The sequence below is a fragment of the Grammomys surdaster genome, unplaced genomic scaffold (genome assembly GCF_004785775.1).
Source record: "Grammomys surdaster isolate TR1022 unplaced genomic scaffold, NIH_TR_1.0 126531, whole genome shotgun sequence".
NCBI classification, from domain to species: Eukaryota; Metazoa; Chordata; class Mammalia; order Rodentia; family Muridae; genus Grammomys; species Grammomys surdaster.
This window is the reverse complement of record NW_021621323.1, coordinates 3964469-3977202: the sequence shown is the minus strand read 5'-3', so window position 1 is coordinate 3977202 and position 12734 is coordinate 3964469. Positions and strand designations below refer to the sequence as shown.

Below are 12734 nucleotides of genomic sequence, written 5' to 3'. Positions count from 1 at the left end.
ACTTTTTGTCCCATTTGCCCAAACAGTCATTCATTAGACTACTTCAAGTGTATGCTCTCCCCATGCCTCCTCTGGGTCTTCAGTTATCCTTTTTCTCCTAGCACTTACTATATAGCCAACACGTATACCTGTGAGCCTTTCACCTCCCCGTGTGTTGTGGACTTATTTTCACAGATGGTAGTTGTAGCTACAATTCATTGAGCTGTCTCCCACCCATATGGCCCCATAATAAGCAGGCATGCTTATTGCTTTATTTATTCACCACGGTCTTTGAAATGACACTCTTACTCATCTCTGTCTTAAAGAGAAGGAAACTATGGCAAAGAGCAGTTAGATATTTCCAAGTTCTCTCAGCACGAAGGAATAGGGCATGTTATAGCCAATATCTCTTGGCAGGAGTGGAGTCCTTCTCTTACTCATGACTGCCACCCCCGGGCCAGCTCCATGCTTCCCACAGGCTTCCAATCAGTAATAATGTCAGTCCAGTGCTGTGTGCTGCAGAAACACAGGGGACCTTGGCACCTTGCTGTGACTGAAGGTGCATTTCTGCTTTGAAGAATGGAGGCCAACCTTCTTTCCCTGAAGCTCCGTCTGTCCACTCCATCAGTCCTGCCTCCTTGTCTCTCTCCTCTTTACTGTGCACCCTGTGGACTATAAGTTGTAGGTTTGTTCTATAGCTAAGAGAAACAGTGCTCTAACCTGACTGAGTGCAGCTGAGAAAGGGGAGGAGTGGACTGAGAGACAGGGAGATAAATGAGAAAGGAAGCATTAAGAATTAAAAAAACAAATTGTGCCCAGCAACATATCCCCAGAGCAAGATTTCCTTAATAGGCCAGCGCCCTTTGTTTTAATTTAACTTCTAGAGAGAATAAACTGAAGGGTGTGTTGTAAAGGGCCATATCACGTGTGGGATCAGCTGACACCCCAGCAAACAAAATATCTGTGCAACTTTGGCCCAGTTCACTGGAGGAGGGAAGAAGTCTACAAGGACTCATCAATTTCCTGCCTGCAGAGAGGACAGACAGCATGAGCACCGTCGGAAAAGTAAGGAAAAGATCTCACTATTGGAAATATATTCTCACTGATTATGAAGAGATGCAGAATCCTGATTTAGAAATAGCAGGCCCTGATAATCTGTAGTGCAGATGGTACATTGTGTCTTTAACAGGAGGGTATAGAATCTAGGTTTGTGAACTTATTCCAAGTCAATGGTGACTGCTTTGCAAACAGAAAGTTTTTAAAAGGTCTTTTATCGAAAGTCTGTATTGATCTTAAGATATCAAGGATGTGCTATTCTTTGTAATCATATTTTATTATGAACACAGAAAAGTTAAATTTGATGAGACGTCCATACAAGGAATTTGATTCTGGGAACTTAGTACTGTCCCCATAGCCTTTAGATAAAATTTCCGACAACAGATGGATTGATTTGAAAGCATTAGTCATTCACTGTAAGATTACGTTACCGTACAAATTGTAATTTGAAGGGGTCCATTACTGCACAACTCACAGATTTCTACAGAAATTCTATAAACAGTCTCTTTCCTGTTTAAAAAAAAATCCAGATTTTTATGGAAAATTAATTCTAATAAAAACTGAATTGGTTGTTAATACTAAGAATACACACATATGGTACTGAGTTTTCTACAAAATCACACTTACTTGTTTAACCTGTTTATGGTACTGCAGTGACGGCAAGCAGTCATTCAGTGTAATTAATTGGTTCATGCTATCTAATTGCTTAATTAAATAAGCCTATGTTTCTGTTGGCTATTTTAGGAGTGGGTCAAAAATCCAACAGCTCACAGTGAGAACTGGGTGTCCGAAATCACAGAGGTTTCTGCATGCACTGTGTGACAAGATTCCTTATTTTTATTCCAATTTACTTTACACTGGTTATGTTTAGTATGACGTATTACATTTCAAAGAAAAGTAGTTAGGAAAAAAGTTAAACCGAAATTTCTAGCTGAAAAAGTGAAAAAAAAATAGTGAATTTATACAGCAAAAGTGTAAACCAACCATATCAATCGAACAAGAATTGAGGGAATGGAGAAACCAGAGTCTTAGGTACAGGGGTCAGTAACAGCACTATGATATTTAGCCTATGTTTATACCGCCTAGAACAGCAAAATAATAATATAGCCAGGTACAGTAGAATATCCCTGAAATCTTGAGCCTAAGAAGGCCAAGACAGAAAGGTCTCTAGCTTAAGGCCAGCCTGGGCTGCTTATTAGAATATTTGCCTCAGAGAACCAAAGCCCGGGGTGGGGTGGGTGGTTAACTTTGATGGAGTACTTTAGAGTACTTGCCTAGAATACACAAAGTTCTGAGTTCTGTCCTCATTGCTTGAAAAATAAATAATTATAATTTAGAATTAAATATATGCCCTACAATTGCACATAAACAACCTTTTTGGGATCAGTACCAGTGGCATCAAGGAAACAAACAAACAAGCAAGCAGTCAAAAACAGTGCATCGTAGTTTGACAGCACCCGGGCCACTTCAACTCGGTGGGTTACGGTTACTTGGTTTTTCCTGACCTTGGGCTAAGGTGTCACCTATTTTTAAAGGTATTTTAACTTCTTTGTAAATCAGAAATGTCTGTTTCTATGTAACATTTACTGGGTGACAGAGCCATGGACAGATGCCATATATATAAAGTAGAAAGGACACAATTGATCTGGGTGGAGCTGAAGTAACCCTTTGCCTTCCAGGTAATCAAATGCAAAGCTGCCGTGCTATGGGAGGCTCACAAGCCCTTCACCATCGAGGACATTGAAGTTGCACCCCCTAAGGCCCACGAAGTTCGCATTAAGGTGACACCCCATTTCAACTTCTATGAAATTAGATTGGAAAAACCCGGAAAATACTCCATAGCCGCATTCAGAAATCCGTTAATAGCCCTTTTCATGTGCTTAAATAATTTGCTGCTAAGGCAAGCTATCAATATCAAATGCCCAAAGTTTGAAGTGACAAAAAAAGTATGTTTAACATAATCCTAGAATTCTTTTCAGATGTTTATGTGCTTATGAAGTGCTAAAAATCTTGAGTCCAAAGCCAATTCATATTAGGTAATATCTTGGTATTAATGCCCTCTTTCTGTTTGCATAAAGCAACATGGATTTTTATATATTGCATAAAATACATTTTCAGGGCCACCTACTTCACAGGATTGATAATTGACTCTTAAGCCGTTTAATTGGGAAAACGTAGACGAAAACACTGTTGAATCTTGAGACATAAATGAAATCTTTGGAATTTGGAAGCAATAGGGATTGTTAACAAGCTTCTCAGAAGCACAATTTCAGGCAAATTAGGGGTGTGAAACCTCCAGTCACAAACTTGGTTGACTGAACTTTATCTTTAATACACAGATGGTGGCCACCGGAGTCTGCCGCTCAGATGATCATGTGATTAGCGGATCCTTGGTCACAGCTCTTCCTGCAGTTCTAGGCCACGAGGGAGCTGGCATTGTTGAGAGCGTTGGAGAAGGGGTGACTTGTGTGAAACCAGGTACATAATTCATCCTCAGGGCTTTTGTTTCGGTTCGGATCTCAAGAGCAACCCTCCCAAGAGAGGAAGCCCAGGAAGTGGGAAACCAGAGGCTCATCTAAGGTTCCAATTGGCCAGGCAATAGAAGGCTTCCACCGCCCCTTCCTCCGCGCATGCCTCAGTCGTGTTGCGTCCAAGCATGTCTTTTCCCCTTCAACATCTGTTTATCTCCTAGATGTCAGGCGTCAACTCAGAGTCTCCTATAAGAAGATCAGGAAGCATGGTGCCCTTAAGGGTGTGGAGTTTATAATCTGCTACCTTCTACTTTAGTGTCCCTGAGCACTGTGGACTTTTAAGACCCAGACAGACCTACAAAAGTACCCGGGGCAAAAAAAAAAAAAAAAAGCAGGCCCAGGTTCTGAGTGTCTAGATGCACGGAAGATGTTTTATGCTGGATTTAGAGAAGTGACGGCTTGTCCTACTTGCAGGACGCCCGCCATAGGTTTAACCACACACTGGGACAACATGATGGCTTCCCCTTCTCCTATACGCTCCTTCTTTATGCATATAGAGAAAATAAAATATAAGAGAAAACTTCAGAGGGAAAAGGCCTTCAAACCCCAAAGACCTTCTTATCGTTAATTTTGGCCGTAGGTGGTAGGTTGCACAGTGCTTATTGCTTCATGCATGTTTTTACTTTGCATGTATGTTTTCAGAGGTAAAGGGTGAACAAAAACTAAAATTTCTGTGAGGTCATCCCACATTAATTTTATCTATGAAATATAATAACCAAACTTTTTTTTGGTCCAATAACGTAAGTAGCATAGATGATTTAAAAACAAAAATTATGTTCATCTTCAAAAAGATGGCTTTAGCCAGTAGAGTCAGACTTCTAAATGACTAAACTGTAAGCAAAAAATAGGAAAAAATCTAATCTGGTTTGAGTTAAGCTTCTATTATTTCTTTTAGTTGGAAAAAATGAGCAGTAAAATGACATCTTTACACTTCAGGTTGCTTTTTCTATAGCAGAAAAATTGATAATTCATAAATAGTTATCATAAAAAACCAAAGTCTCTTTTTATTTCCTAGAGAAAGTATCTAACTCATTGTTAAGAACTGAGATTTCCAAAGCAATTTGCAACTTGTCACATTTTTACTATGCTTCCTTAAAAAATAACTAAGATTATTTTTAAGCATTTATTTCATAATAGGGGAAACACAATCACTTTGAAAAGTCAAAACTGGACCATGGAGAAATGACTCATTGGCTCCAGGGAATGTCATGCTCTTTTAAAACACACAACTGGGTCATCCACAACCACTTGTAACTCCAGCTCCAGGGGACCCAATGTCCTCTGCTGACTTCCAACGGCACACATACAAATGGCATACACATAATACTCTCACAAGCACATAAAAAAAAAACTTAAACAAAAAAGGGCAAAAGTTAATTATCAAAATTCTCACTTTAATTTGACCCTATGATCAAGTTTAATTTGTTTTATTATTATAAAATATTGCCCATGTAGTGTTTTCTTTAATCTTAGCTATATTGTAACTATTATATCAGTTCTCTCCAAAATCTAACAAGAAGCTAGCAACTCATTTGCAATGAAAGTATTAGCAGCGAAGATATCCAAGGTTTGGTTAGGATATGTGCAAAACTCCCAAGAGAAACTGAGGAACACAAAAAAGTTGACTTCTGATGGGTGGAAATGGCTGGTTTCACATTCTCTTTTCTCTTTGGGAATCTTCAGGCACTTAAAATGTGAATGACTAACTGGGCTGGAAGGCAATGACCACTGACACAGGTTGGATAGGCCCTATCTCCAGGAGACTTTTCAAAGACACATGTCTCTCTAGTGTAAGCTTCAAGTTGTTGCTTTACTGATTTCTGGACAGACATTTAAGTCGTTTTGTTTTTCTTTATCCAGGTGATAAAGTCATTCCACTCTTTTCTCCTCAGTGTGGAAAATGCAGGATTTGCAAGCACCCAGAAAGCAACTTTTGTTGCCAGAGCACGTACGTTTCTTATTGTCTTCTTGTGCAATTGGGTGGGTGCACTGGTTTCATTCTATCTCATGTCCTTTGTTTTACCAACCAGACTGACACAGTCTCAGGGGACTTTGCTGGATGGCACAACCAGATTCTCCTGCAAGGGAAAGCCCATCCACAATTTCATCAGTACCAGCACCTTCTCCCAGTACACTGTGGTAGATGATATGGCGGTGGTCAAGATTGATGGGGCTTCACCCCTGGACAAAGTCTGCCTCATCGGCTGCGGGTTCTCCACTGGTTATGGCTCCGCCGTCAAAGTCGCCAAGGTAGGATGGACAGTGACCCATGGAACAAGCTAAGTACATATTATTGGTACTTAAAGGGAAGACATTGCTCCTGGGTATCAGAGTATTTTTGTAGAAGAGAAATGAGCCTCTCTAGCCCCAGTGAGAATTCATACCACACACTTGAGAGAAGCAAGGAAAAGTTCTATAATAGTGTGCGTCTAGTTCTAGCTCTTGTCCAAAGAGAAACCAGCCTCTAACAGAAATTATTTGAAGTTTGTATAGATCTTGAGCTGTAACATTCTACATATGCCGTTGTCTGCAAATCTCTGTATGTCCTAGCCCCAAGACTCACTGAGCAATGAAATATGTTTTTAAGGAGACAGAAACTGGCAAGCTTGACTATTTTGGACAGATGGGAGATTTATGAAATGGAGATGCCATCACTGTTATTTCTAAAGCAAGCCACAGTGGAGATATTTGCACTGCAGAGATAGTTTCACAAGTGTTTGTTAGTTAATTTGTTTTTAAGTAGACCAGCATTGTTACCTAGAGCTGTCCTGCCTGCCTGGCGGAATTTTCTAGATAAGAAAATCAAGGTTTAATGATGGACCAGGATTTAATGGCACCATGGCCCAGTGCAGCATTGTGAACTGCCTGACGGAGGCTCATTCTTTGATAATGGGAAGAGCCTGTGGCCAGCCGTGGGCCATGGTTGGTTGTCTCTTTTTGTTATGGGGATTGTGAACAAACCTTAACAGAAACACTTTTGCTGCAAACCTAACATTCATGATGTCAGAGGCATGCCTTTTCCTATAGTTTCTGACAAGTCTGCCTAGTGTGCTTCTCTTCCTTAACTCATGCTAGAGACAGCACCAGGTTAGCCAAACTCTACTTTGTGTAATGTCATATTTCCTAAGCAAGTTTGTTAGTAGAGCCTTTAAAACATCAATTTATTATTCTAGGTTTCTCCTATGTCATTTCATAGATTTATGGTGTTAAATTATTAATAGAAAAATAACCCCAGAAGGAATTGGAAATAAAGAAAATTCACCTGTTTGTTTTTTAAAAAAAGAAAATGATGCTGATTCTTAATTAAGAAAGTGTAATACTTTATATATTATATATACATATAGAAAAATTATATTCTGTATATCCTATATGACTGCCAAATTTTAAAGGTGAGAACTCATGAAGTCACTTATTCTACAGTTGAAAAGAAACTTCACTCATCAGTCATGATGGGTCCTGTTAGGTTCTGAAGTAGCCAAAGCAAATAAATGGTTTGTCTCCTCCCAGCCTCACTTTACTCATCTGCAGTATGGGTGCCCACTGAGTGGATCCCAGAAGAAGACAATTTATGTAAAGCATTGATCACATTTGAGACCTTTTAACTACATTTTCCCCTTGCAACCAAAACACATGCACACACGCACACACACACACACACACACACACTAGAAGTGATACATTTCAGGCAGTAATTTAAAAAATAATTTCCTTCCCAAATGGTTGAAACAAATCCAGTAGTTACCTTTCATTTTATGAAAACTAAGATCCAGAAAGATAAAACTATTCATCTAAATTTTTACTGCTAGCTACTAGAGAAAGAAAGACTAGAACTTCTCTCAAATTATCTGCTGTTTCTGAAACTAGAATACATACTGGCTATCACTTCAATCACAATAACAGGCCTTGCATTTTTCTGGGCTGGGTGGGGAGTGGCGACCTGTCCCAGAGCACCACCAGGGGGAAGTGACAGTCGGGGTGTGGAGTACAGATGGTTGCGTTTATTAAATAGACCTAAGCCAATCACAGGAATCAGGAACCTGCCTTTTCCAATTCTTGTGGCTTTAGACCTAAATGCAGTTAGTGCTTGTGCCATTGTCTAACTGTCTCAGCTGGAGGACTGAGTGTGTCTATTTGCAAGCCAAGGGCATTGGTAATCACAGATTTTAATGAATCATTATTAAAATACATAGCAGCTTTTGGTGAAGTATTTTTCATTTGTTTCTTTAAAAATTCAGGCATAAAGTCCCACAGAGATTACACTGGTCTCATGTTATATTATCTTAAAGTTTTGTGTCCATTTTCCTGTTGCTTTTAAGCCAGGCATGACTTCTGGATGCTTGTCAACTGACTTCTGCTCCAGTACCCTAGTCGTGACTACAGAAAGTTAGTGAACCAAGAAAGGAGTTCATGATCGAAGGGCATGGGTTACTATTTAGTCTCCTGGAGTAATCTTGACCACTTGACTCATGTATTCAAATTGCTTATGCACATGTGTAAGATATTACTGTACAGCTCTCAGAGACGAGAGTCATTTCTATTTAGAACGCAAAGATCATCTGGTACAGCTGGTCTCAACTTGGGTTTTCCCCCATTGAAATAGAAATCAGGTTCCATTTGCAGTGATTCCAATTGAATTGGTAGAAGCTACTACCAGACCTTTAGATTAAAGAAAGAAATCTTCAGATATGTCTACTGTATGGCAGATTTTGAGAACTGATGATGTATGCTTTGGGCAACCATAACCAGAAGTGGGTTTGGCAACAGATGGACTGAGGTAACCACGATAAAGCACAAAGCAAGGCAATATGTGCAGTGTGCAACACTTCCTAACAGTCGCCATTCAATCCACTTTCGCATTTTCTGAACATACAGGTGACTCCAGGCTCCACTTGTGCCGTGTTTGGCCTTGGAGGTGTTGGTCTGTCTGTCATCATTGGCTGTAAAGCAGCAGGAGCAGCCAGGATCATTGCCGTGGACATCAACAAAGACAAGTTTGCCAAGGCCAAAGAGTTGGGTGCAACTGAGTGCATAAACCCTCAAGACTACAGCAAACCCATCCAGGAAGTTCTCCAGGAGATGACTGATGGAGGAGTCGACTTTTCGTTTGAAGTCATTGGCCGTCTTGACACCATTGTATGTATTTTGGCATGCCTTGAGATTTGTCCTGCCATCTAGACTACTCTAGGGAGCCAAATAGAAAGTTCATGCAGAAAGCTATTTTTAGAGTGGTAATTTTCCATCTTTTGTTTCCTGCTCAGATTGCTTGATTCACTGTTATGATAAACCTTTCATTTTTGTCAGTTCTACAAACTTGTCACAAATAATAATCCTCCTTTAATGCAGGGAAGCTTTTAATTGCAACACTGTAAGTTAACTGATTTTCTGTAAAAATCAGTTCATCAAGCAGGTTTAAACACAAATTCTGTTCTTAAGCGGACAAATATGATTTTCTTCCCCATTCTTAATATTATTTAATATTTAGAATTAAATATTCTGAAAAGCATTTTTTAAGTATCAACATATGGCCAAAAGGAGTAATGAACAATTTGGGGCCAAGGATTATTTTATTAACATACAGCACATAGAGGGAAGGGGCTGATTTAGACATCACCATTTTGTTCTCGTCACAGAAAGAGCACAGTGCTGGACCTTGCAAGCCCCCAGATTTATGTGTTGTAGGAAATACCTTTTAAAAATGAATTAACAGATTCTGACACACCCACTAAATTTAAGAGGCACATTTTATAGGATTGCTTATGACCTACATAAGACAGTGCATATAAAATACTCACCCGCTATGTGGGAAAGCGCTCAATGAAGGTCAGCTGAGGATAATGATAAAAAATATTATGGTCAAGCTTAGAGTGCTTATGTTTTTGGAATACAAATGACATTACATTCAAGTAGTTGCAAATGTCATTCTTGGCTAAAGAAAAGTTCTCCAGTTACATGTCACTTAACCAAAGACCTCTAGAACTCTATTGAGAAATGTCCCCAGGGACCTAAGATGTCACCATTATCAAGGTTCTCCACAAAGTCTTGGCAGAGTTGGTGACAGAGAATGGGTGTGGTACCCTGACAGTAATGGGTTTTTTTTTTTTCATCCTTGAACTGTGACGAGACACCATAGACGGTAGAAGATCCAAGAGCACAGCCCTCCTCTCTGCGTGGAGAGTCCTCCCAAACTCAGGCTTCCAGCTTTTCTCAGGGCCACGGCTCTTCTATAGCTCACTGGCAGTTTTCTTGATTTGTTTCTCTTAAACTGAGTTGTCAGTTGACTTGAAGATCTGAAAGTCTGATAACCACCTGTTCTGAGGACATCTAGTTTCTAAACATCATATTGCAAAATCAAAAGGCCAGTCATGGATCTTCAGGGATTCCAAATGATTTTTACTATAGAATGTGTTTTAAACAAACAAACAAACAAAAAAACAAACAAAGTAAAGAAAACCACCTATTGGAAGGCAAAAACTTCCTGGATGTCTACATCTATAGAATAATGTAAAACTATTGCATTACCACTTAAAACACACCCATTCTTGATGTAAGCACCAGAGGAGGGTCTCATTAAAAGAGAATTTGACAAATGGTCGAGAGAGACAACTTTTGATGATGTCATCATTATATCTTTTTCATCGTTTAAATTTCTGGCTCAGAGTACTAGTTTAAAAACTGCCCTTACTGGACAAATGAAACGTGAATTAACCAGTCATAGAAAGTTATTCGATAGGGAAACAATATTCTCCTTTGAGAAGCAGACTTTACGTGTTCATGATGAGACTTGCTCCTTTAAGGAAGAATTAAACATAGATGAACTAATTCATTCACTCTTTCATTTAAAAAAAAATCTTCAGTATATTTTCTTGTATTGCCTGAAACTGCATAGTAAGGAGAGACCACAAAAGAATCTATTTTAACTATTAATTTCCATTCCAGACTTCTGCCCTGTTAAGCTCTCATCCAGCATGCGGTGTAAGTGTCATTGTAGGGGTGCCTCCTAATTCCCAAAGCCTCTCGATAAACCCCATGTTGCTGTTGATGGGACGAACTTGGAAAGGAGCAATATTTGGAGGTATGTATTTATAGCTAAAGATCAAATCCTGCATCTGTTCACATACGTCAAGGTGGACATGTGTACATGTGTGAGGAGGCCAGAGAGCATTCCATGTCATTACATGGGAGCCATCTGCTATGTTCTTTGAGACAGGGTCTCACAGTGGCCTGCAGCTCACGCCTCAGGCTAGCCTTGCTGGTTGCAATCCACTGGTTTCCTTTCTCCAGAGCTGGAATTACCAGCACTCCCTCAACCAAATTAGCTGTTTGATTGGTTGTTTGTTGTTGTTTTGTTTTGTTTTGTTATCCTGAAGATCAAGCTCAGGTGGAAGAACTTTATTGACTGAGCCATCTCCTCAGCTTTGAGGGTCAAGTTCTTAACTTATTTCAGAATTTCTTTCCTTTTGTAACAGAAAAGATCAGATCTTAGAAGGCAAAACAATTTAAAACCATGAAAATTATTGTTCTCTCTAAGCGAGAACTAATGCAGGAAATCCCAAGACAAGCTTCTCTGTGTCCCCATAAACTAGCCAGGACTTTTTATGCCTGCCTCTACTTGTGTCATTGTGAGACCTCCAAAATGCCTTATAAGACACAGGAAATCCAAGGCGGTAGTAGTTTATACCTACACTCATTACTTAAGTTTGAATGGCTCCCTTACTTGGAATATAAACATCTACAATATAATTTTTCTAGGAAAGAACTAATAAGCCATCTTCATTAGTCAGAGATCATGGTTTATCAGGGTGGCATACTATAAAAATGTTAATGAAATGCAGAATGGTTTTTGAGCCTCTGTGTCTGTGGGTGAGATGGCAGCCTGTAGACCTCTCTACTTTTGTGAACTTTAGTTTCCTTGGAAAGTCCCTTGTCTGACTATCTTGCTTGCCCCAAACTCCCGACCCCCAGGCTGGGTCTCATGGAGATGCTGCTTTCCTTTCAGGGTTTAAGAGTAAAGATTCTGTCCCTAAGCTTGTGGCCGATTTCATGGCTAAGAAGTTTCCATTGGACCCATTGATTACCCATGTTTTACCTTTCGAAAAAATAAATGAAGCATTTGACCTGCTTCGTACTGGAAAGAGGTAAGCTTTGAGATTATTTTTATGGCAGAGGGGTTGGCTGACAGAAAATTTTGGTGCCTGGTTTCTGTCACCAGTGTGACTTTGCACACAAGTAGATGACCTAAGGCCATTTACAAATCGAAGCCTTAGTTTTCACAGGTTCCTAAACCTGACAAAATGTGATAATCCGCCTTGTAGCATTGCTGTTTAGTGTGATAATCCATCCGCCTTGTAGCATTGCTGTTTAGGATGAAGTTTAAATGAGACAGTAATGCCTGAAAAGCTTCTATAAAGCACATGCCAAGTAGCAAGAAGGAAATGCCTGTTGTTGCCCATTGTTAACACTTCTTACACAAGGGACCCAGGCTTTCAATGTTATTTAAGAATGCTAAACTAGAACCACATCTAACTGGCAGTCACATTAGGATGTTACCTGTGAGTTTAGAGCTAGAGAGAATGCAAGAGAGATCAGAAAGGTGGATTGCTCATTTACTGACTTGACCTTGGACGTGGAATGGTTGGGAACACAGATTTTCTCAGAGACTCCTAACGCATGCTCTACTCAGTCGTATAGGGAGTGTAGTTGTGGAATGTGAAAACAGTGTCCTCTACTTTGTCTTTCAGTATCCGTACCGTCCTGACGTTCTGAGATCATATGGATGCCTTCCTGTGCACCAGTTTCTTACCCCTCCACCTGACCAAATCAAGCACCAACCACATCACAGCCTTGATCTTGTTCTTTAGAGACACAGCCAATAAAGTATGTGTGTAAGCTTTCCACAAGAAACTGAATTTTCTATGAAACCTGTTTCATCCACATGTTTAAAATCCTATCAAGAGTTATCACACCTCAGCTGGAGAACTGTAGAGTACCAAACCATCCTTCTTATTTGATTGGACTTAGATAATTTCTCCTACTGGGGACAGTGTATCTTGTTGACATCTTGCATTCTTTTCTCTTTGGAATCCTAGTCACTGACACTCAATGGAGCAGACCAACCTTTCTACCCCAATGCACACAGAATGCCCTATGTGCTCAGTCCTCCCCAATGCA

General features: G+C 39.8%; 1 protein-coding gene across 1 annotated transcript; it reads left to right on the top strand.

The window, feature by feature from the left end:
• The first annotated feature begins 904 nt into the window (after positions 1–904).
• Positions 905–12467, top strand: LOC114614764 (alcohol dehydrogenase 1). The gene is made up of 9 exons (XM_028760367.1): positions 905–1044; positions 2715–2816; positions 3375–3513; positions 5427–5514; positions 5597–5816; positions 8439–8699; positions 10503–10638; positions 11563–11701; positions 12305–12467. Exons 1-9 carry the CDS (start codon positions 1027–1029, stop codon positions 12327–12329), a joined length of 1128 nt encoding a protein of 375 aa, XP_028616200.1. The 5' UTR covers positions 905–1026; the 3' UTR covers positions 12330–12467.
• The last annotated feature ends 267 nt before the right edge of the window (positions 12468–12734 follow it).

Coding starts and splice junctions, on each gene's coding strand:
- LOC114614764 (XM_028760367.1), top strand. Junction 3,514..5,426: donor GGTGACTTGTGTGAAACCAG/GTACATAATTCA, acceptor TTCTTTATCCAG/GTGATAAAGTCATTCCACTC. Junction 11,702..12,304: donor CTGCTTCGTACTGGAAAGAG/GTAAGCTTTGAG, acceptor TTTGTCTTTCAG/TATCCGTACCGTCCTGACGT.